Source organism: Camellia sinensis, chromosome 3, assembly GCF_055761805.1.
Source record: "Camellia sinensis isolate YWXY chromosome 3, ASM5576180v1, whole genome shotgun sequence".
Taxonomy (NCBI): domain Eukaryota; kingdom Viridiplantae; phylum Streptophyta; class Magnoliopsida; order Ericales; family Theaceae; genus Camellia; species Camellia sinensis.
In genome coordinates, this window is record NC_138963.1 from 45,284,017 (window position 1) to 45,310,225 (window position 26,209).

The 26,209-nt window shown below is 38.9% G+C and overlaps 1 protein-coding gene across 1 annotated transcript; it reads left to right on the forward strand.

Moving 5' to 3' along the window:
* Window positions 1-5,302: 5,302 nt before the first annotated feature.
* Window positions 5,303-25,651, forward strand: LOC114285576 (mitogen-activated protein kinase homolog NTF6). Its single transcript, XM_082919677.1, has 6 exons — window positions 5,303-5,816; window positions 6,924-7,053; window positions 7,281-7,418; window positions 24,359-24,691; window positions 24,861-25,044; window positions 25,144-25,651. The coding sequence occupies exons 1-6, from the start codon at window positions 5,650-5,652 to the stop codon at window positions 25,308-25,310; spliced, it is 1,119 nt and encodes a 372-aa protein (XP_082775803.1). The 5' UTR covers window positions 5,303-5,649; the 3' UTR covers window positions 25,311-25,651.
* The last annotated feature ends 558 nt before the right edge of the window (window positions 25,652-26,209 follow it).

A 26,209-nucleotide genomic window follows, 5' to 3' on the forward strand; every position in this document is an offset into this window, starting at 1 on the left:
ACACTGGATTAAGGAGAAACAGTTCAGGATATCTTTTCAACATATCATCTTCTCTTTCCCAAGTGGTATAAGTGCCACCATAGTTTTGCCAATCAACTTTCACTAGTGGGATTTCTTTGTTCCTCAACTTCTTAATCCGACGGTTTACAATTTGAATAGGCCATTCTTCATAAGTGTAGTCATCACTCAATACCACACGTGTAGGCTCAATAACATGGAAGGGATCCCGAAGATAATCTCTCAACATTGAAATGTGGAAGACGTTATGCATATGCTCCATTTCAAGAGAAAGCGCTACTTGATACGCCACCGGATTAATCTTCTCAATGATTTCATACGGCCCGACATATCTCGGCGCTAGCTTACCCTTGACTCCAAAACGAGTCTGCTCTTTCATTGGTGTCACTTTAACAAAAATATGATCACCTACTTCATACTCTCTGTCTCGCCTTCGAACATCCGCATAACTTTTCTGCCGGCTTTGGGCGGTTTTTAATCTTTGCTGAATCAATTTCACTTTTTCTGTGGTTTCCTGTACAATCTCGGGCCCAAGCAAAGGCCCATCTCCAACTTTTGCCCAGCAGATAGGAGATCGACATTTTTTGCCATACAAAGCCTCGAAATGCGCCATACCAATACTCGAATGAAAACTGTTATTGTAGGCAAATTCAGCTAAAGGTAGATAACTTTCCCAATTTCCCTGGAAATCAAGAACACACATCTGCAGTAAATCTTCCAGAGTCTGGATTGTTCTTTCTGACTGGCCATCTGTCTAAGGATGGTATGTACTACTCAGGCCCCGCTTGGGGACTTACCTTTTTAGCCAAAAAGTCAAAAAGTTACCTTTTTAGCCAAAAAGCCAACAACTCATACAAAAAAGTCAAAGATTCTCTTTTCTCTCTACTTTTTGCACATCTTTTCGTAATTAGCCAAAAAGTGATCCCAAACATATAAGTTTTTTTTACCTACTTTTTTAGTCAAATAGTCAAAAAGTTACTAAATTAGCCTATTCCCAAACGAGGCCTCAGTCTCAGTTCAGTACCCAAGGCAGTTTACAGACTTTGCCAAAATCTTGATGTGAACTTCGAGTCCCTGTCAGAAACAATAGATACCGGCACTCCATGCAATCTAACAATCTCATCAATATAAATTATAGCCAATTTGTCCGCATTATAGATTGTTTTGACAGATAAGAAGTGAGCAGATTTAGTCAATCTATCAATAATAATCCAAATTGAGTCCATACATTTACTGGAGCGAGGTAAACCAACAATGAAATCCATAGTAATATGTTTCCATTTCCACTCTGGTATTAGTAAGGGTTGCAGTAAGCCTGCGGGTCGTTGATGTTCAGCTTTAACTTGTTGGCAATGAAGACATCTCGATACAAAGTCAGCAATCTCTTTTTTCATTCCCGGCCACCAAAAATTCAGTTTTAAGTCTTGGTACATTTTCGTATTTCCTGGGTGGATAGACAGTTTCGAATTGTGGCCCTCTTGCAGAATTCGTCTTTTTAGCTCAGAATCATTCGGTACACACAACCTTCCCTGGAATTTCAACACATTGTTCTCAAATTTAAAGTCTGGCCTTGGTTTGGACTCCCGTTCATCAATGACTTTTTTCAAAAAGTCATCCTATTGCTGTTTCTCTTTAATCTCCTCAATCAGTGCCGATTGAACAGAAATAGCGGCTAAGGTTCCACCTTGTTCACGCAAAACAATTTCAACCTCAAATTTTTCAAGGTTACATAGTAATTCTTTCTGCCCGGTGAGTAAACAGGCTAAATTTCCAACTGACTTCCGACTCAGTGCATCGGCAACGGTGTTAGCTTTTCCCGGATGGTACAAAATTTGCAAGTCATAATCTCTTATCAGTTCTAACCATCTCCGCTGCCTCATGTTCAATTCTTTCTGTGTGAAGAAATATTTCAAGCTCTTGTGATCTGTATACACTTCACATGTTGCCCCATAAAGGTAGTGACGCCAGATTTTCAATGCAAACACTACTGCAGCAAGTTCTAAGTCATGGGTCGGATAATTTTTCTCATGCGGTCTCAGTTGTCAGGAAGCATATGCAATAACTTTACCATTCTGCATTAAGACACATCCCAAGCCTTTATAAGAAGTATCACTAAATATAGTAAAACCATCCATACCTGATGGTAGGGTAAGAATCGGTGCAGTCACAAGTCGAGTCTTTAACTCTTGAAAGACTAATTCTCTCTGATCGGTCCAGTCAAATGGTATCCCATTTTGAGTCAACTGAGTCAATGGTAGGGCAATTTTAGAGAAATCTTTTAAAAACCTACTGTAGTACCCGGCTAAGCCTAGAAAGCTTCTGACTTCAGTAACATTAGACGGTCTGGGTCAATTCACTACTGTTTCAATCTTCTGTGGGTCAACTGAAATGTCATCCTTAGTGATCACATGTCCCAAAAACATTACATTGTCTAGCCAAAATTCACACTTCGTTAGTTTTACATACAGTTTCTGTTCTCTTAAGATTTGTAAGGCAATGTTCAAATGATATTCATGTTCTTCCGTACTTTTGGAATAAATCAAAATGTTATCTATGAACACAACTACAAATTCATCGAGGAAAGGTTTAAAAATTCTGTTCATAAGGTGCATAAATGCGGCAGGTGCATTGGTAACTCCGAAAAGCATAACAAGGAATTCGTAATGTCCATACCTCGTTCGAAAGGCAGTCTTTTCAATGTCCTCTGGTTTGACTTTTAACTGGTGGTATCCGGATCTAAGGTCAATTTTAGAGAACACCTGGGCACCCTGTAACTGGTCAAACAAATCATCAATTCGAGGCCATGGATATTTGTTTTTCACTGTTACTTTGTTCAGCTCACGGTATTCAATGCAGAGTCTCAAGGAGCCGTCTTTCTTTTTCAAAAACAAAACTAGAGCACCCCACAGTGAAGTACTGGGCCTGATGAACTTCTTATCTAACAGTTCCTGTAGCTGAACTTTCAGTTCGGTAGGTGCCATTCTGTACGGAGCTTTGGAAACTGGCTGTGTACCCGAAATCACATCAATAGTGAACTTAATGTCCTTGTCAATCAAATCCCCTGGAAAATCATCTGGAAAAACATCTGAAAATTCTCTGACTATAGGAATACTGTCCACATTAGCTTTAGTATCAGTAGGTACAGTTAATATACAACATAGATACCTTTTACACCCCTTTCTAACTAGTTTAAATGCTTTTATGGATGAAATCAGGTATGGGGGAGGTACTACTCCAACTCCGTTAAATACAAATTCAGGCAATCCAGGTGGACGGAAAACAATTTGTTTTGTTACACAGTCTATGGTAGCATGATACTTTGTTAACCAGTTCATTCCCAATATCACATCGAAATGATCGATATTTAGAGGCAGTAAATCAATATACAAATGCACATCTCCAACAATAATTTCATATGCAGGGTACATATAAGCACAAGTCATGGATTCCCCAACAGGTGAAGATACAGCTAACAAATAATTCACGGGTTCCAGTTGTCTATCTAGTTTTCGCGAAAAAGCATGCGAGACATATGAATGTGTAGACCCCGAATCAATCAGAACATAAGCATTTTGAGCACAAATTGAGAGTGTACCTGACACAACGGTCTCGGTGTTCTGCACATCTCCCGGTACAAGTGCGAACACTTGGCCTTGCCTTATAGGCTTTTTTCTAGTAGCTTTGGGGTTGGGTTTCGGTAGAGCAGTTGATACTGCGGCGCTAGTTGCAACTTTACTATTGCCTTGAGATGTGGAAGGGCAATCTTTAACCATATGGCCTATCTTGCCACACCTGTAACAGGCACTAGAAATTTTATAACACACCCCTTTATGTCTTTTCCCACATTCGGAGCAGGGTGGTACGAACCACTTCCGTGACTAGAATTGGTCGTCGACCCTGTATTTTGCTTTTTGTTCAGTGAGTTATTTCGGCCTTTCTTAAACTTAAAAGCCCGTCTCTTACCACGTCATTCAGTTGCTGGTGTTTCAGTCTGTTTCAATGCTTCGATATTTGACTCGGCCATTATTGCTCGGTCAAGAACATCTACATATTTCAGTAATTTCAGCACATTGATTCTGTCAAGTATCTTTACATTAAGGCCGCCTTCAAACTTCCTGGCCTTTTTGTAATCAGTGTCCACCATGTGTGGTGCATATCTAGCGAGCTCGGTAAACTTTGATTCATACTCTGCTACTGACATGGTACCCTGCTTTAACTGTTCAAACTCAGTCACCTTGCGATCCCTGACACACTGAGGGAAGTATTTCTCAAAGAAGGTTCCCTTAAACTGAGCCCAAGTCATAACAATGTCGGTGTCACGGATGAGCATCCACCACCGTCTAGCTTCCTCTTGCAAAGTAAAGGTAGCCAATAGCACCTTATGTGCTTCAGAACACGGAAATACCTTGAACAATTTCTCTATTTCTAGCACCCATGCTTCGACCTTTAATGGTTCAAGGCCTCCCTGAAAGGATGGTTGTTTCATTTTGCTGAACTTCTGTGTTAAGGTAATTATATCCTCATTAATATTCTGCTCGGGTTGAATTGGAGGAGGTGGAAGTAGTTAGTTCTGTTGTAACCTCAAGGTCTCAGTCAACAATTCAACTATTCTTTCTAATTTTGTCATTCTGGCATCAAATAAAAAAATATATAAAAAAAATAATATGATAACGTAAAATAATTTTTGACTAAAATTTCAAGTTGCCATATAATACCAAAAGTTGGAGTAGGATTTGGAGCTGGACAGAGCTCCACTTGCCCATTGAAAAAGAAATAAATAACAAGCAAATACAAAAAAAAACAGAGATAATTTTAAAGTAGAATATCAAATAAATAAAAAATATCTTGCACCCTACAAATGCTATTTGCACCTTACAAATTTACAATTAGATTAAAATAATTAGGAAAATGGTTGAGGGTCACAATTTTTGTGGTCACAATGACTCAAAATTGTCAAAACGACGTCGTTTTGGCATATTTTACACTCAAAACGACATCGTTTTGGCAGTTTTGAGCCATTGTGGCCACAAAAATTGTGACCCTCTAGCATTGTTAAAATAATTAATAAGATAAAATATCACATCAAATATATAATTATTTAATTTTTTCTCTCACAAATATTATATCTAACTATAAAAAAATTTAATTATTTTTCTAAATATAAAAATTTTAACTTATTAAAATAATTAAAAATTAAAATAACCTACTACTAAAGGAACAATTTTCCAAACACGCACAATGCTTTTATTTCTCATTTATTTTCTTCTAATTAAACAAACAAAATGGCCACTAAAACAAGAAAGAAAGAAAATGGGTTGGTGAAGTTGGAATTTTTTTAGACCACCAAAAAAAAAAAGGATATATATTTTTGGAGGGCCATCCTCAGACGGTCCAAATTGACTCTCATTCAAATTTCAAACTTCAAAAAGCCGCACTAAACAGCAAAACAAATGGTCCCTTCTCTCACTACCTCGTCTCTTCACTCAAGAACTTTCTCTCCACTAGACTCTCTCTCTCTCTCTCTCTGCTATTCCGAATTAGACAGAAAGTGCTAGAAAAATCTCATACTGATATTCTCTCACTTTGATCTGAATCTGAGAATCTTCAGTAAAAAAAAAAAAAATAGCCAAAATGGAAAACGAATCTGGTGCTAGCACCGCCATTGAAGTAAAAGGTGGAGTTCAGACATACGGTGGGAGGTACGTTCAGTATAACGTCCTCGGCAACCTTTTCGAGGTCCCCTCCAAGTACGTCCCTCCGATTCAACCCGTCGGCCGTGGTGCTTACGGCATCGTTTGGTAACCCCCTCTTTCTCTCTCTCACTATATATATATATATATATATATATATGATATATGTGTATGTGCTTGCGTAATAAAAATAAAGAAAACTCGGTTTCAAAACTCAATCCCTAAATTTTGTTTTGTTTTAAGGAGTTCTCGTAATTGGGTTTTGATTTTATCTATGCGTCCAAATGCCAATTGGGATGTATATAAATGTGCGCGTTTGTTTGTAATTATCTGTATATTCTTACCATTTCGTTTAAATGAGAAACCACTGCAAATTAAGGCTCTTTTCGGATCATGGATTTGAGTCATTTCCCTCTCGAAATCCGTATGCAAATCTATGATCCGAACAGAGGGCAAGCGAAAATAAAAAATTCGGGGAAATTGCGATTGTAAATATAATTTTGTTTAATTAAAATTTTTAAAAAAATCCGTAAAACTTCAAAACTCATGTTCATTCTGCTTTACTGAATTTTCTTGGCAACCAAACTGATCGTATTTGCTTCGAAATGCCAATTTGTAATATGACATCAGGGTTCACTTGGAATTTTTTTTTTTATATTTATTTTGGATTTAGTGTGGACTGAAGAACAGAAAAATGATCTCTTTTCCGTTTCAACTTCCCAAGTTTCTTAGGGAGTGAACAGAGCTTAATTAATGCAATGACGCTATTTTCACTTCCAAGTTTCAAATGCCTATTTGAAATGCGATTTGATATAATGCTAACATATTGGTTTAAAAAGATAAAGGTTACTCATTCAGTTATCTCATTATAACTCTACTTAAAGATGATATAGCAAGTTAAATCAAAATAGCTCTTCTTAGTATACAATGGTTGTGCTTGACCTTTTTCAACCAATACCTTTATAAGTTTTGTTTAAGTTGCATACTTAAATCTAATCCATTGGTCAATACTACAACCGGTGAGTGTGATTTTGAAGCTTATTACCTATTTAAGAAGCAAGGAATTGTGTTATTTGTTGCAGAGACATACGCTTCTAATGGTCAGTGTTTATATGCATCACACCCAACATGTTTCTGCCTCAATATTTCCAAATCTCCTTTTCTCTCTATTTTACTTATAGCTGGGTGTGGGTTAAATTTATTTCCTTCTTGCAGCTGTGCAACAAATTCCGAGACAAAGGAAGAGGTTGCAATCAAGAGAATTGCAAATGCATTTGACAACAGGATTGATGCTAAAAGAACCCTACGCGAAATCAAACTGCTTTGCCATATGGATCATGAGAATGTAATCACAACTTTACATAAATTATAGTGCTTGCTTAGTTGTTTGGGGTCACATATCTTCTACAGATCCTCTGCAAACTATGCAATAATAAGTTGCTGCATTTCATGCCAATGTTTGTGTTTAGTTTCTATTTTAAAACATGATCAATTATGTCAGACCCTTATTTTCTGGATGCTTTTATGTTCTGCTATGAGTTTGAAATGATTTAACAGACTACTATTGTGCAGGTTATTAAAATTAAGGATATCATACGTCCACCAGAGAAAGATGAGTTCAATGATGTGTATATTGCATATGAACTTATGGATACCGATCTGCATCAAATAATACGCTCTTCCCAGGAACTCACAGATGATCATTGCCAGGTATCTTTCTTCTATGATTTTCTCTCTCGTAAAAGGTGGTCACTATTGATTATTGAGAGTTGTGAACTATGCTTGTAACTCTACTGTGTGTTAAATTCAACACATTTAGATACAGTAAATCACATAAAGCTAATATTATGTATATAAACATGTACCATGTATCTGAAAACAGGGTGAGATCTAGTTTCAGATCCTTTATAAGCCTATCTGTCCAATAATTTTTCACTGAGTTGCATGAATCCATCAATTCTTGTGTTTGTGCAACTCAAATTAAAAGTGAGTTATGTCAAAGCAAAATTGACCTGGAAGGCTAACCATGTAGGCTGTAGGTGAGGTCCAGCTTACTAAAATATATATCATGCAATATTAATGAGGTTTTTGTGATAATTGTTGAGCAAGTTGCTTTACTGCTCATGAAGTTTCTCTATCTAGGTGCTCTTGTTTAATTTTGTTATCTTGGATTTTGAGAATTAATTGCTTTAAGTCCTCTGTGTTTTTCTTTATGCATAATGGTGACTATCTGTTATACTTTGCTATTTTGAACTTTCCAATTCCATTTGTTGACTGCAATTTTCCATTTTTATAGAAAAAAGAGGATGTTACAAACATCTTAAATTCAATGTTTTATACCCGGAAAGTTGAAGTCTGGTTTAAAACCCATCTTCACTTGTTAATATCTAACCATTGCCTAGCATTCGCTTACATATGCACACACTGAAAGAAAGAAAACAATTCTGTACATATACAGTGTCTTAAATAGGTACAGGCACCAATTTATGGTTTATTGTATGAACCTGTGCTCTTTTCCTTAATAGAACAAATTGAAAAATTCACACTTTAAAAAGAAAGGAGCAAATTTTATACCCCAAAACCTGCTTAGTATGAAAATCCACTTGGAAAAAAAACAAAGAAAAATGATTGAAGGAAATTTTATCAAAGAGTGCCATTTCTTTCCTGATAAGCCCAACTGTTGTAAAGAGAGCTATGTCCAAAGAACTATTCTGGTGGTTTATAGGTGATGGAGAACAAAGAGCATGTTACCCGAGCATCTCTCTGCAAGACATCAAAAGGCCCAATTATTTACTACAGCCTAGAATGACTTTATTGTATTGTAAACTAATAAAAATGTGGGTGACAATGATTCTTCTAAATTCTCAGTTGCACATAATTAAATAGCGTTACATAACATTTGGAAGATCCAACTCCTTTACTGACGAGTGACAACCTATTTGACTTGCCCAACACATAAAACTGTGTAGAATAAGAAATACTTTTGATGGCATTTCTTACCCTATAGGCTGTAACACTAATGTGAAACATCACTTTGTGGCTGAAAGTGATGGCAACAATAAATAGAATTCATAGAGGGCCTTCTATGGTGCACAATTTATTCAAATTCTGACCCAACCAATGCCTGATGGTGGAAGGGGCATAATGTCCCTTCATAGGCATGCTATTGCAAAGTGATGCGCTTAAGTTGATGTCCCAAGGATTTGAAGACTTAGACTTACCTTGAATTCTCAGTCCATTTACTAAATTGGGTGCAACTAATCTCCATAATTATTTTCCTTAGAGATCCAATCAAAGTAAAAAAAATTGTAGAAATGTAAAGCAATGGCTTTTTTAGCTTCAATTATTTCGAAGGCAGGGAAAAACTGTTGCGGATCGGGGGTACACCAGGGAACTCAAACAAGCAATAACACACAAGATTTAACGTGGTTCGGCAAGTCGCCTACGTCCACGGGCAGCGGATTCACTATATTGAACAAAATGGTAAGAATTACAACACTCTCTGTAATTCTCTTTCTCTCTTTGCTCTCTAAGCTCACACCTCTCTGTTATCTCAGCTGTACCTCTCAACTCTCCTTAGCTTCTCTATATATAGAGATTACAAATGCAAGAGAAAGTCTTTGAATTGAGCTGGCTGCCAGCCCATTATTGTGCTTTCGGTGGCTTTCCAGATTGATGCTTCACATGGCTTTTCATGGCCTCATGGCCAACTCACATGGCCTCATGGCTTCCCCACCATGTAGCTGGCTGCCACTTTCCATCACATGGCCAGAATCTGTAGCCAATATTCAACAAATCTCCACCTTGGTGAGGATTCTCTTATCCAACATAGTGATCGATCAACACTGCCATGCACCCGAAGGTGCTCAGTTCCGAGAGATGTTGACCAAGTCCAAACAATATTGGAACTTGATCCCAGAAACTACCTTTGCGAGCATATCGGCCGGATTATCTGCAGTACCAATCTTTTGAAGCAGAATATCCCTTTCATTCACAATTTCTCGGATGAAATGGAAACGGACATCAATGTGCTTGGTGCGGGCATGATGAACCTGGTTCTTTGCCAAACAAATGGCACTCTGACTGTCACAAAACACCTCAACGTGCTTCTGAACAATTCCCAAGTCTTCAATCAACCCATGTAGCCAAATAGCTTCTTTAAAGGCTTCCGTCACTGCCATGTACTCTGCCTCTGTAGTAGACAAAGCCACCGTTGACTGAAGCGTTGACCTCCAACTTACCGGCCCTTTAGCAAGCGTAAATAAATACCCTGTTGTTGACCGGCGTTTGTCTAAGTCACCAGCATAATCTGAGTCCACATATCCTTCCAAATTCTGCCCGAGTCGGTTATCTCTCTCGAACGTCAATCCCAGATTGACCGTGCCATGTATGTGCCTTAGGATCCATTTCACTGCCTGCCAGTGATCTTTTCCTGGATCATGCATATACCTGCTTACCATACTCACAACATGCGAGATATCAGGCCGTGTACAAACCATAGCATACATTAATGCACCAACTGCATTTGCATATGGAACCTGTGCCATATGCTTCCGTTCTTTTTCTGTGCGTGGAGACAACGAAGCACTAAGCTTGAAATGAGGGGCCAATGGTGTACTTACAGCTTTGGTTTTCCCATTGATGCCAAATCTGTCTAACACCTTTTTCAGATATTGGGTTTGTATCAGACAAACCGTGCCCTTCTTCCTGTCTCTCTTGATCTCCATGCCAAGAACTTTCTTTGCTTCTCCCAAATCCTTCATTTCAAACTTCCTTGCTAACTGTACCTTGAGTTTGTCAATTTTCACCTTGCTCGTAGATGCAATCAGCATATCATCTACATATAAGAGCAAATAGATGAAGGAACCGTCGGGAAGCTTACGGAAATATACACAATGATCAAATTGACTTCTTGTGTATTCTGTCTCCATCATGAACCGATCAAATCGCTTGTACCACTGTCTCGGGGATTGCTTCAATCCGTACAACGATTTGTTCAGCTTACAGGCCCAATTCTCTTTTCCAGCAATTTTGAAACCATCTGGCTGGGACATGTATATCTCCTCTTCAAGATCTCCATGTAAGAAGGCAGTTTTGACGTCGAGTTGGGCGAGCTCGAGATCAAACTGTGCAACCAAAGCTAACAAGATGCGAATAGACGTGTGCTTCACAACAGGTGAGAATACCTCATTGTAGTCTATTCCTTCCTTCTGAGCATAGCCTTTAGTTACCAATCTAGCTTTGAATCTGATGTTGTCTCTGCCTGGAATGCCTTCCTTCTTGGTGTAAACCCACTTACACCCAATTGCTTTCTTGCCTTTTGGAAGTTGCACCAACTCCCAAGTCTGGTTCTTGTGAAGTGACCCGATCTCTTCATCCATAGCCTCCTTCCATTTGACACTTTCTGCATTATGCACGGCTTCTTTGAAAGTGCAAGGAACATTGTTTTCAATGATTGGAGGTGCATAGGCTACCATATCGGTCATCCAACTGGGTTGCTTAGTAACCCTTTTTCCTTTCCTGATTGCAATGGGTTCTGATTGTTGCGGAGCCTCTGGATCTTCATTTTCATCTGAACTCTCTTCAGAGCTATCCTCTGAGACTTCTTCAGGATGGTTGATTGGCTGACTAGTCTTTGCTGGAGTCTCAAACTCCACCTGCACTGACTTCTTCAATGCTTCCTCATTCTGTTGAGGATCTGGTTGCTTCAGCATTGCAGACTCATCAAAGGTAACGTCTCTTCTGATGAGAACTTTCTTTGATTCAGGGCACCACAGTCTATATCCCTTGACACCGTCACCGAAGCCCAAGAAGATGGCTTTCTTGGCTCTTGGATCCAACTTAGATTCTGTAACATGAAAATATGCTGGACATCCAAAGATACGTAACTGATCATAATCAGTAACTGGGACTCCTGACCATACCTACATGGGAGTCTTCCCATCTAATGCTGCAGTAGGTAGTCTGTTGACAAGATGACGAGCATAGTTCAATGTCTCGCCCCAAAATGCCTTGCTCAATCCAGACTGTGATAGCATACACCGGACTTTCTCCACCAAAGTGCGGTTCATGCGTTCTGCAACTCCATTCTGCTGCGGTGTTCCAGGAACTGTGAAATGTCTCACTATCCCTGTTGAATATTGGCTACAGATTCTGGCCATGTGATGGAAAGTGGCAGCCAGCTACATGGTGGGGAAGCCATGAGGCCATGTGAGTTGGCCATGAGGCCATGAGAAGCCATGTGAAGCATCAATCTGGAAAGCCACCGAAAGCACAATAATGGGCTGACAGCCAGCTCATTTCAAAGACTTTCTCTTGCATTTGTAATCTCTATATATAGAGAAGCTAAGGAGAGTTGAGAGGTACAGCTGAGATAACAGAGAGGTGTGAGCTTAGAGAGTAAAGAGAGAGAGAGAATTACAGAGAGTGTTGTAATTCTTACCATTTTGTTCAATACAGTGAATCCACTGCCCGTGGACGTAGGCGACTTGCCGAACCACGTTAAATCTTGTGTGTTATTGCTTGTTTGAGTTCCCTGGTGTGCCCCCGATCAGCAACAATTGGTATCAGAGCTCGGGTTGCGAAAAATCAAATTTTTCCCGAAAGTGTCCAGATTTCGAAGTGCTTAAAATCCACTTTTGACCATACCAGGAGGAAGAACTCCCCGAGAGGAGTCCAGAACAGCAAAAACAGAGCCTAGAGGAGCTTCGACGCGCCGTCACGCGCCAGGAGAAGATTGCGCGTGAAACCCACGCGCCACACGCGCTCCACGCGCCGCTCAGTGAAGAAGACGACCTAGTCAGCCGACATGTCAGCCACGTGTCGGACACGTGCCCTGCCCAGTCAGCCTGAGCCGCTGACCAAGCCGCGTTGACTGCGCCGTCAAGCCGAGTTGACTGCGCCGTCAAGCCGAGTTGACCAGCCATCAAGCCGCGTTGACCGCGCCGCCGATCCTCCGTTGACCGCGCCGCCTGCGCCGTTGACCGAGCCGTTGACCGGAGAAATTATCCGATGCATCTCAGCGCACCAGATTCTGCAGATCTGACCCGTCCAAAGTGTTTTTGCCAGATTAGAGCCATTCGGTGTCCGTTTTTGACGATCCAATAGTGCTTCCCAACTATTTGGAGTATTCCGGACACATCTGTACGGTCAGTTTTTTTTTTTTTTGAATTGAAGTTTCTAAAAAATGGCAGAATCTAGATCAACCGAGTCCGTAAGTAATTCAGCCAGTACAAGCACTTCTAGGCATTGGACCTCGGTGTCCCATGCCAAGTTCGAGGTAGAGAAGTTCGATGGAAGTAGCAACTTCGGCATGTGGAGATGCGAAGTTAAGGATATGCTTGTCCAAATGAACCTGCACTTCACTCTGGGAGACAAACCAGATGACCTGGACGAGATAGAATGGGAGAGGGCGAATCTCCTGGCCTGCAGTTCCATCCGACTTTGCCTTGCAAAAGAGGAGAAGTATGCCTTTACAGAATATGATATTGCGAAGAAGCTTTGGAAGGCGCTGGAAGATAAGTTCATGACAAAGAGCATTGAGAACCGGCTCTACTTGAGGAAGAGGTTGTTTCGTTTCGACTACATTAAAGGTATTTCGATGAACGAACACCTAAATAACTTCAACAAAATTATTATGGATTTGAAGAATTTGGATGATCAAGTTGGTGATGAAGACAAAGCACTGTTATTGTTAAATTCCTTGCCTGACTCGTATGATCATCTCACTACTACTTTACTGTACGGTAAAGAGAAGATCAAGTATATTGATGTTGCAAACGCCTTGGTGAACAATGAGTTCAGAAGGAAAGATAAGTCTGCAAACAGGGACTCAACATCCGAGGCATTAACAGTCAGAGGCAGAACAAATAACAGAAGAAATACAGGGCGAGGAAAGTCTTGCTCAAAATCCAGGGGGAAACCTTCAGGCAAAAGACGTCTTGCAAAAGACGAGTGTGCAGCTTGTCGCCAGAAGGGGCATTGGGCAAAAGATTGTCCAAATAAAGACAAGACAGAAGAGAAGGTGAATATTGCACGAGATGGAGATAATGATGAAGGAGGAGCCTTCACAGTTTCATCATATGGCCAGTCTGATGAATGGATAATAGATTCCGGATGTTCATTCCATATGTGTCCTAACAAGCAGTGGTTCTCGAGCTTACGAGAGTTTGATGGAGGAGTTGTGCTGATGGGCAACGACCAAGCTTGCCAGACAAAGGGGATTGGAACAATTAAACTGAAGATCCATGATGGAACAATCAGAATTCTTAAAGATGTACGGTATGTACCAGATCTAACCAAGAATCTCATCTCAGTGGGAGTTTTAGACTCCAAAGGTTACAGAGTAACCATGGAAGGTGGAGTCCTTAAAGTTGTTCGAGGAGCATTGGTTGCAATGAAGGGTACTCGACAGGGAAATTTATATTTCCTAGATGGCTCTACAGTCACAGGGAGAGTGGCTGTCTCCACCAGTTCCAGCTCAGAAGATGATGCACCAGACACTTCCAAACTTTGGCACATGCGCCTAGGGCATGTCGGTGAGAAGGCTTTACAAGGGTTGGTAAAGCAAGGCCTGTTGAAAGGCGCCAAGACGGGGAAGCTTGAGTTCTGCGAGCATTGTGTATTGGGCAAGCAAACAAGAATCAAGTTTGGTATTGCAATTCACCGTATCAAAGGGATTCTAGCCTACGTCCACACCGACGTATGGGGTCCTTCCAAGAATGCTTCGTTGGGAGGTAAACACTACTTTGTGTCGTTCATTGATGATTTCTCTAGAAGAGCTTGGATTTATACAATGAAACACAAAGATGAAGTCTTAGACATCGTTCTTACGTGGAAGAAGATGATTGAGACCCAGACAGGCAGACGGATCAAGAAGCTCAGATCTGACAATGGTGGAGAATATACATCAGATCCCTTCTTTGAGGTTTGCCAGAATGTAGGGATAGTGAGACATTTCACAGTTCCTGGAACACCGCAGCAGAATGGAGTTGCAGAACGCATGAACCGCACTTTGGTGGAGAAAGTCCGGTGTATGCTGTCACAGTCTGGATTGAGCAAGGCATTTTGGGGCGAGGCATTGAACTATGCTCGTCATCTTGTCAACAGACTGCTTCTGCAGCATTAGATGGGAAGACTCCCATGGAGGTATGGTCAGGAGTCCCAGTTACTGATTATGATCAGTTACGTATCTTTGGATGTCCAGCATATTTTCATGTTACAGAATCTAAGTTGGATCCAAGAGCCAAGAAAGCCATCTTCTTGGGCTTCGGTGACGGTGTCAAGGGATATAGACTGTGGTGCCCTGAATCAAAGAAAGTTCTCATCAGAAGAGACGTTACCTTTGATGAGTCTGCAATGCTGAAGCAACCAGATCCTCAACAGAATGAGGAAGCATTGAAGAAGTCAGTGCAGGTGGAGTTTGAGACTCCAGCAAAGACTAGTCAGCCAATCAACCATCCTGAAGAAGTCTCAGAGGATAGCTCTGAAGAGAGTTCAGATGAAAATGAAGATCCAGAGGCTCCGCAACAATCAGAACCCATTGCAATTAGGAAAGGAAAAAGGGTTACTAAGCAACCTAGTTGGATGACCGATATGGTAGCCTATGCACCTCCAATCATTGAAGACAATGTTCCTTGCACTTTCAAAGAAGCCGTGCATAATGCAGAAAGTGTCAAATGGAAGGAGGCTATGGATGAAGAGATCGGGTCACTTCACAAGAACCAGACTTGGGAGTTGGTGCAACTTCCAAAAGGCAAGAAAGCAATTGGGTGTAAGTGGGTTTACACTAAGAAGGAAGGCATTCCAGGCAGAGACAACATCAGATTCAAAGCTAGATTGGTAGCTAAAGGCTATGCTCAGAAGGAAGGAATAGACTACAATGAGGTATTCTCACCTGTTGTGAAGCACACGTCTATTCGCATCTTGTTAGCTTTGGTTGCACAGTTTGATCTCGAGCTCGCCCAACTCGACGTCAAAACTGCCTTCTTACATGGAGATCTTGAAGAGGAGATATACATGTCCCAGCCAGATGGTTTCAAAATTGCTGGAAAAGAGAATTGGGCCTGTAAGCTGAACAAATTGTTGTACGGATTGAAGCAATCCCCGAGACAGTGGTACAAGCATAGTTGTCAAATCGAGATTCGTATCGTGAATCGAAATGACCTTGTACCGAATCGCGAATCGAATCGAATCGTGAATCGTAAAGATTCGGTCACTTTTTTAAAATTACTTAAAAATATATATTTACACATTTAGATGTTAAATATATCTTATGAATATGAAATATCTAGGCTTAAATCAATGAAAATGTTATTTTGAGTGATAATCACATAGTTTAATAGGTAAAAAGTTAACAAAATTCTTATGTAAGATCACTATCTTACTTTTTTTCTTTTTAGATATTTCTTATCAACCATTCTTAATAAAGATAATAACCAAATAGACAAGTTATCAATTTTCAAAATAACAATAATTAACAACGATATTGATATTTGGACAATAAGCATACATACTTTTCTAAATAACAGTGAACAAATAATAAGAAAGAATTATTTAGAATATTTTATTTTAAAACTTAAAACATTTTCAAAGGTATAACTGACCTCACATATGTAATATTCAATTATATTCAATTTAATAAAATAGGAATAGATAATTCATAGTGTAACTTTAATCTTAAACATCTTTAGAAGATATATTATAATTTTTTAAAGGAAAAAAAAATGAGAAGAAAGGTTAAAAATATGTTGGATCTGAATGAATCTGATTGGATTCTATTAAAAACTTCATGATCACTAAAATAATAACAAATTATGTATATATGTTGGTTATTTTGGTATTAAACGCTATTAGAAATTGTATTATGTCATTTTCACCAAAAATATGGAGAAAGAAATAGTTGAAAATATGTCGGACACAATAATTTAAAAAATTATGTGAATCGTAAAAAGTGAATTGAATCGTGAATCGATTGTGAATCGTGCGACTCACTAGAGATTTACTTTCAAAATAGATTCACCCATATATTCGTATCGATTTTGCAAAAAATTCGAATCGAATCGTGAATCGAATCGCGAATCGTAAGATTCTGATAACAGGGAGATTCACCTATAGATTCGTATCGATTTTGCAAAAATTGTGAATCGAATCGCGAATCGAATCGCGAATCGTAAGATTCTGATAACAGAGGGTACAAGCGATTTGATCGGTTCATGATGGAGACAGAATACACAAGAAGTCAATTTGATCATTGTGTATATTTCCGTAAGCTTCCCGACGGTTCCTTCATCTATTTGCTCTTATATGTAGATGATATGCTGATTGCATCTACGAGCAAGGTGGAGATTGACAAACTCAAGGCACAGTTAGCAAGGGAGTTTGAAATGAAGGATTTGGGAGAAGCAAAGAAAGTTCTTGGCATGGAGATCAAGAGAGACAGGAAGAAGGGCACGGTTTGTCTGATACAAACCCAATATCTGAAAAAGGTGTTAGACAGATTTGGCATCAATGGGAAAACCAAAGCTGTAAGTACACCATTGGCCCCTCATTTCAAGCTTAGTGCTTCGTTGTCTCCACGCACAGAAAAAGAACGGAAGCATATGGCACAGGTTCCATATGCAAATGCAGTTGGTGCATTAATGTATGCTATGGTTTGTACACGGCCTGACATCTCGCATGTTGTGAGTATGGTAAGCAGGTATATGCATGATCCAGGAAAAGATCACTGGCAGGCAGTGAAATGGATCCTAAGGTACATACATGGCACGGTCAATCTGGGATTGACGTTCGAGAGAGATAACCGACTCGGGCAGAATTTGGAAGGATATGTGGACTCAGATTATGCTGGTGACTTAGACAAACGCCGGTCAACAACAGGGTATTTATTTACGCTTGCTAAAGGGCCGGTAAGTTGGAGGTCAACGCTTCAGTCAACGGTGGCTTTGTCTACTACAGAGGCAGAGTACATGGCAGTGACGGAAGCCTTTAAAGAAGCTATTTGGCTACATGGGTTGATTGAAGACTTGGGAATTGTTCAGAAGCACGTTGAGGTGTTTTGTGACAGTCAGAGTGCCATTTGTTTGGCAAAGAACCAGGTTCATCATGCCCGCACCAAGCACATTGATGTCCGTTTCGATTTCATCCGAGAAATTGTGAATGAAGGGGATATTCTGTTTCAAAAGATTGGTACTGCAGATAATCCGGCCGATATGCTCACAAAGGTAGTTTCTGGGATCAAGTTCCAACATTGTTTGGACTTGGTCAACATCTCTCGGAACTGAGCACCTTCGGGTGCATGGCAGTGTTGATCGATCACTATGTTGGATAAGAGAATCCTCGCCAAGGTGGAGATTTGTTGAATATTGGCTACAGATTCTGGCCATGTGATGGAAAGTGGCAGCCAGCTACATGGTGGGGAAGCCATGAGGCCATGTGAGTTGGCCATGAGGCCATGAGAAGCCATGTGAAGCATCAATCTGGAAAGCCACCGAAAGCACAATAATGGGCTGGCTCTCGGAACTGAGCACCTTCGGGTGCATGGCAGTGTTGATCGATCACTATGTTGGATAAGAGAATCCTCTCCAAGGTGGAGATTTGTTGAATATTGGCTACAGATTCTGGCCATGTGATGGAAAGTGGCAGCCAGCTACATGGTGGGGAAGCCATGAGGCCATGTGAGTTGGCCATGAGGCCATGAGAAGCCATGTGAAGCATCAATCTGGAAAGCCACCGAAAGCACAATAATGGGCTGGCAGTCAGCTCATTTCAAAGACTTTCTCTTGCATTTGTAATATCTATATATAGAGAAGCTAAGGAGAGTTGAGAGGTACAGCTGAGATAACAGAGAGGTGTGAGCTTAGAGAGCAAAGAGAGAGAGAGAATTACAGAGAGTGTTGTAATTCTTACCATTTTGTTCAATATAGTGAATCCGCTGCCCGTGGACGTAGGCGACTTGCCGAACCACGTTAAATCTTGTGTTATTGCTTGTTTGAGTTCCCTGGTGTGCCCTCGATCCGCAATAATCCCTACATTCTGGCAAACCTCAAAGAAGGGATCTGATGTATATTTTCCACCATTGTCAGATCTGAGCTTCTTGATCCGTCTGCCTGTCTGGGTCTCAATCATATTCTTCCACGTAAGAAAGATGTCTAAAACTTCATCTTTGTGTTTCATTGTATAAATCCAAACTCTTCTAGAGAAATCATCAATGAACGACACAAAGTAGTGTTTACCTCCCAACGAAGCATTCTTGGAAGGACCCCATACGTCGGTGTGGACGTAGGCTAGAATCCCTTTGGTACGGTGAATTGCAGTACCAAACTTGATTCTTGTTTGCTTGCCCAATACACAATGCTCGCAGAACTCAAGCTTCCCCGTCTTGGCGCCTTTCAACAGGCCTTGCTTTACCAACCCTTGTAAAGCCTTCTCACCGACATGCCCTAGGCGCATGTGCCAAAGTTTGGAAGTGTCTGATGCATCATCTTCTGAGCTGGAACTGGTGGAGACAGCCACTCTCCCTGTGACTGTAGAGCCATCTAGGAAATATAAATTTCCCTGTCGAGTACCCTTCATTGCAACCAATGCTCCTCGAACAACTTTAAGGACTCCACCTTCCATGGTTACTCTGTAACCTTTGGAGTCTAAAACTCCCACTGAGATGAGATTCTTGGTTAGATCTGGTACATACCGTACATCTTCAAGAATTCTGATTGTTCCATCATGGATCTTCAGTTTAATTGTTCCAATCCCCTTTGTCTGGCAAGCTTGGTCGTTGCCCATCAGCACAACTCCTCCATCGAACTCTCGTAAGCTCGAGAACCACTGCTTGTTAGGACACATATGGAATGAACATCCGGAATCTATTATCCATTCATCAGATTGGCCATATGATGAAACTGTGAAGGTTCCTCCTTCATCATTATCTCCATCTCGTGCAATATTCACCTTCTCTTCTGTCTTGCCTTTATTTGGACAATCTTTTGCCCAATGCCCCTTCTGGCGACAAGCTGCACACTCGTCTTTTGCAAGACGTCTTTTGTCTGAAGGTTTCCCCCTGGATTTTGAGCAAGACTTTCCTCGCCCTGTATTTCTTCTGTTATTTGTTCTGCCTCTGACTGTTAATGCCTCGGATGTTGAGTCCTTGTTTGCAGACTTATCTTTCCTTCTGAACTCATTGTTCACCAAGGCGTTTGCAACATCAATATACTTGATCTTCTCTTTACCGTACAGTAAAGTAGTAGTGAGATGATCATACGAGTCAGGCAAGGAATTTAACAATAACAGTGCTTTGTCTTCATCACCAACTTGATCATCCAAATTCTTCAAATCCGTAATAATTTTGTTGAAGTTATTTAGGTGTTCGTTCATCGAAATACCTTTAATGTAGTCGAAACGAAACAACCTCTTCCTCAAGTAGAGCCGGTTCTCAATGCTCTTTGTCATGAACTTATCTTCCAGCGCCTTCCAAAGCTTCTTCGCAATATCATATTCTGTAAAGGCATACTTCTCCTCTTTTGCAAGGCAAAGTCGGATGGAACTGCAGGCCAGGAGATTCGCCCTCTCCCATTCTATCTCGTCCAGGTCATCTGGTTTGTCTCCCAGAGTGAAGTGCAGGTTCATTTGGACAAGCATATCCTTAACTTCGCATCTCCACATGCCGAAGTTGCTACTTCCATCGAACTTCTCTACCTCGAACTTGGCATGGGACACCGAGGTCCAATGCCTAGAAGTGCTTGTACTGGCTGAATTACTTACGGACTCGGTTGATCTAGATTCTGCCATTTTTTAGAAACTTCAATTCAAAAAAAAAAAACTGACCGTACAGATGTGTCCGGAATACTCCAAATAGTTGGGAAGCACTATTGGATCGTCAAAAACGGACTCCGAATGGCTCCGATCTGGCAAAAACACTTTGGACGAGTCAGATCTGCAGAATTTGGTGCGCTGAGATGCACCGGATAATTTCTCTGGTCAACGGCTCGGTCAACGGCGCAGGCGGCGCGGCCAACGGAGGATCGGCGGCGCGGTCAATGCGGCTTGACGGCTGGTCAACTCGTCTTGACGGCTGGTCAACGCGGCTTGGTCAGCGGCTCAGGCTGACTGGGCAGGGCACGTGTCCGACACGTGGCTGACGTGTCGGCTGACTAGGTCGTCTTCTTCACTGAGCGGCGCGTGGAGCGCGTGTGGCGCGTGGGTTTCACGCGCAATCTTCTCTTGGCGCGTGACGGCGCGTCGAAGCTCCTCTAGGCTCTGTTTTTGTTGTTCTGGACTCCTCTCGGGGAGTTCTTCCTCCTAGTATGGTCAAAAGTGGATTTTGAGCACTTCGAAATCTGGGCACTTTCGGGAAAAATTCGATTTTTCGCAACCCGAGCTCTGATACCAATTGTTGCGGATCGGGAGCACACTAGGGAACTCAAACAAGCAATAACACACAAGATTTAACGTGGTTCGGCAAGTCGCCTACGTTCACGGGCTGCGGATTCACTATATTGAACAAAATGGTAAGAATTACAACACTCTCTGTAATTCTCTCTCTCTCTTTGCTCTCTAAGCTCACACCTCTCTGTTATCTCAGCTGTACCTCTCAACTCTCCTTAGCTTCTCTATATATAGAGATTACAAATGCAAGAGAAAGTCTTTGAAATGAGCTGGCTGCCAGCCCATTATTATGCTTTCGGTGGCTTTCCAGATTGATGCTTCACATGGCTTCTCATGGCCTCATGGCCAACTCACATGGCCTCATGGCTTCCCCACCATGTAGCTGGCTGCCACTTTCCATCACATGGCCAGAATCTGTAGCCAATATTCAACAAAAACATGCAAGTGTTCCCATTTATTTGAGTTTAGTTTGTATCATATTTTTTGCAATGTCAACGAAGGCTCCTTTTTGAAGAGACCTTATTGGCAATGTCAGGTAAATGATATAAAAATCATAAGTAAATCTAAGGGTCTGTTTGGTTTAGATTTCAAAATATAGTTTCACCATTGATTTTAGTGTGGTATTTGGTTGCAGTTTTCAAATCATAATTCTACGCCCATTTCTCAAAACTCATTTCAAACCTCTGTTATCAGAATCTTACGATTCGCGATTCGATTCGCGATTCGATTCACAATTTTTGCAAAATCGATACGAATCTATAGGTGAATCTCCCTGTTATCAGAATCTTACGATTCGCGATTCGATTCACGATTCGATTCGAATTTTTTGCAAAATCGATACGAATATATGGGTGAATCTATTTTGAAAGTAAATCTCTAGTGAGTCGCACGATTCACAATCGATTCACGATTCAATTCACTTTTTACGATTCACATAATTTTTTAAATTATTGTGTCCGACATATTTTCAACTATTTCTTTCTCCATATTTTTGGTGAAAATGACATAATACAACTTCTAATAGCGTTTAATACCAAAATAACCAACATATATACATAATTTGTTATTATTTTAGTGATCATGAAGTTTTTAATAGAATCCAATCAGATTCATTCAGATCCAACATATTTTTAACCTTTCTTCTCATTTTTTTTTCCTTTAAAAAATTATAATATATCTTCTAAAGATGTTTAAGATTAAAGTTACACTATGAATTATCTATTCCTATTTTATTAAATTGAATATAATTGAATATTACATATGTGAGGTCAGTTATACCTTTGAAAATGTTTTAAGTTTTAAAATAAAATATTCTAAATAATTCTTTCTTATTATTTGTTCACTGTTATTTAGAAAAGTATGTATGCTTATTGTCCAAATATCAATATCGTTGTTAATTATTGTTATTTTGAAAATTGATAACTTGTCTATTTGGTTATTATCTTTATTAAGAATGGTTGATAAGAAATATCTAAAAAGAAAAAAAGTAAGATAGTGATCTTACATAAGAATTTTGTTAACTTTTTACCTATTAAACTATGTGATTATCACTCAAAATAACATTTTCATTGATTTAAGCCTAGATATTTCATATTCATAAGATATATTTAACATCTAAATGTGTAAATATATATTTTTAAGTAATTTTAAAAAAGTGACCGAATCTTTACGATTCACGATTCGATTCGATTCGCGATTCGGTACAAGGTCATTTCGATTCACGATACGAATCTCGATTTGACAACTATGTTTCAAACTATAATCATTACTTTTCAAAACTCATAACCAAACACACAACTTAAAACTCTTTTCAAAACTCAAAAACAACTTAATTTTTATTTTAAATATTTTTTTAATTTTTTATTTTAAATATTTTAAATATTTTAATTTTCGTAAAAATATTTTAATATTTTAATTTTAATATTTTGATATTTTAATTGTAAATATTTTGATTTTTAGAATATTTTTAATATTTTAATTTTCGGAATATTTTTAATATTTTAATTTTCTAAATAATGTTTATACAGGCTTAAAAAATGAATCGACAGAATAATTAATTGACATAGAAGTTATTTGAAAAAAAAAATTATTTGAAAACGATTAATTGAAAAAAAAATCATTTTTTTATTTGAGTATTTTAAAAATAGTTCGGTTATGACTGTTGATCAAAAATACGGATATCGAGTTATAAGTTGTGTGGTTGGTTATCAATTATACGTTGAATTAAGTTTTGAAAACTATTTTGAAAACTTATCACCAAACAAATTTTCTTATTTCACATGTTACATTAAACTTTCAAAACTCAATTCCACATATAATTCAAAACTCAATTCAACATTCTATTCAAAAACCATAACCAAACAAATTTTCTACACTCAAATTATAATTCCACAACTCACAAACTCAAAATACAACTCATACGCTCAAATCATATTTACAAAACTTTACCAAACGTAACCTAAATTGCTCATGTTGTCATGCTGTTCTGTAATTCTGGTGGTAATGAGCTCTTGAAAGTTGAAACTGCTTTAGAAGATGCACACAAATCACATGTAAAGACTTTTTTTTGGTGTTCATCTTGTAATTAATCTTGATTTGATACCATTTGAAAGTATGCAAGTTGATTAGATGTACAGATTTAAATATAAATTTGTAGTTGACTCATGTAATCGACAGAGGTTTATTAACCTGATTATTATCCCGAAGAGAGTTTTGATACTATGATTATTTTTACGAAGTTGAATTTTACTGTTCAGCCATAAAGAGATAAAGAGGTGCAATAGTAAAAACTCAAGCTGTATAGTGTGAGAATACTGCTTCAAGTTTGTAGGAAGCTACTTTCTGCAAGTGCAAATGTTGCCAAAGGTTACTCTATCCAGTGCACCCTTATATAAACCCTCGGGTTTATGGGACTTGACTGCTTGTAGTGGCCTTTGCATTTTGCATTATCCATATGTATTGAAAGTAGCATATTAATTTTGATTTCTATATATTACAGACAATGACAGACACACATGAGAAGCAACATCTCAATGCTTGACAATTTCATTGTAAAGCAAAGCTAGATTTTACCAAAATGTGAAAAGCTCAATCACTTCTTGTTTCAAGGGTTCCATAAAATGTTGTTTTAAAAATAAATGAAAAATAACATGCTGGTATATTTCATAAAACGCATGGCATATGCTAAATATACACCATAAATGTAGTTTCTAAATTATCTTGGAAACATGATATAAATGACCTGTAGTTAACATCATCTATATTTTTGGCAGTATTTTCTGTATCAGTTGTTGCGGGGACTGAAATACATACATTCTGCAAATGTATTGCACCGAGATTTGAAACCAAGTAACTTGCTTCTCAATGCAAACTGTGACCTCAAGATTTGTGACTTCGGGCTTGCAAGAACTACCTCAGAGACAGATTTTATGACAGAATATGTTGTAACTCGTTGGTATAGAGCTCCTGAATTGTTGCTCAACTGCTCAGAATACACTGCAGCCATTGATATTTGGTCTGTTGGTTGCATCCTAATGGAGATTCTTAAGAGGGAACCACTGTTTCCAGGTAAAGACTATGTCCAGCAGCTGCTGCTTATAACAGAGGTACCCCCTTCTGCAGAAATATATAATTTTTTTCCATAGATTTAACATGAATGGATTAGTGTAATAATATGCATATTGTTTAGGCTTCTAATACTTGTAAAAGTAAATGGGTCCAAGTTGCACATCTACAGTGGATTCACCCCCAAAAATGTTTCATTTCCCAAAACAGTTGTTAGGTTCACCAGAAGAATCTGATCTCGGATTCCTGAGGAGTGAGAATGCTCGAAAGTATGTCAAGCAACTCCCTTGTGTCCCAAAGAAGCCTTTCTCACACAAGTTCCCAGATGCGTCCCCAATAGCCATTGATCTTGCGGAAAGGATGTTAGTTTTTGATCCATCTAAACGCATAACCGGTATGGCCCCTTGTATTTATTGATCCTACGAACATTTTGTCATTTCATGTTATCATTATTTTACCGACAAATGATTCTTGTCACCTGATATGTATGAAGTTGAGGAAGCATTGAATCATCCATTTTTATCGGGTCTCCATGAGATCAATGAGGAGCCAACTTGCCCATCTCCTTTCATCTTTGATTTTGAACAATCATCTTTGAGTGAAGAGGACATAAAGGAGCTCATATGGAGGGAGTCCCTCAACTTCAGCCCGGATGAGTAATCACAACGATTTTCTTCCATGTTTCTATCGTTTAGTTCATTAAAATCTTGAGTGTTTGATTTTGGATTGGATGGTGAGTACATATATAATATGTGATTTGAGTTTTGGTACAAGCAGAGTGGTCAAGGAGATAGGTTCTTCAATGTATTGACTGGCTGCTGGGAGGCTGTGGTTGTTGGTATAATATTGGGGCTTTGCTTCATTCTCTCTTCGAGAGTCTGCCCCATGATGAATTTGTATGCAAAAAAGAAGGTTATTAGCCTAGCCTTCATTTTTTATTTGTATTGTATATTTTGAATTGAGTTTTATTAATACAATAGTAGAAAATAGAAAATAAGAAAGTACTCATGCTGCTATTTCATTTAATTCCTATTAACTACATATGTTCATGGGAAATTGGATTTATTATAGTTTATTATCCTGCCCTTCAATTTTTATTTATTATTTATTTATTTATTATTTATTTTTTGGTATTAGTTGATTTGTTTTGAACTAGCAATGAAATTGATGATTGAGCCTGTTGTGTTACTAGTTAAGAGTTCAACAGCAAACATGAAATTCGGGCCTCCTTTGGCATATGAGTATTTTAGCTTAAAAGTTTAAAAGTTATGAAAAAAATCAAAAAATTTATACTAAAAAGTCAAAAATTATATTTTTTTTCTATTTTTTGTATATCTTTTTGTAAAAAAATTAAAAAGTCATTTCAAATATAGTAGTTTTTTTTTTATCTTATATTTTAATCAAAAAAATTATTAAAATAGCTTGTTCTTAAACGAGGTCTTATTTAGGTCGTGTTTGATTTATGAATTTTGGAAGGAATTTGAAAAGAGAAGGGAAAATGATAGGTGAAATGTGAATAAAATATATCTAAATTTTATTTAAATTTCACACTTCATTTT

Bases quoted from the DNA above. Each gene is read 5' to 3' on its own strand.
- LOC114285576 (XM_082919677.1), top strand. From the start codon at position 5,650: ATGGAAAACGAATCTGGTGCTAGCACCGCCATTGAAGTAAAAGGTGGA. The intron at 5,817-6,923 runs GTAACCCCCTCT...TCCTTCTTGCAG, and splicing joins GGTGCTTACGGCATCGTTTG to CTGTGCAACAAATTCCGAGA. The intron at 24,692-24,860 runs GTACCCCCTTCT...TTCCCAAAACAG, and splicing joins AGCTGCTGCTTATAACAGAG to TTGTTAGGTTCACCAGAAGA.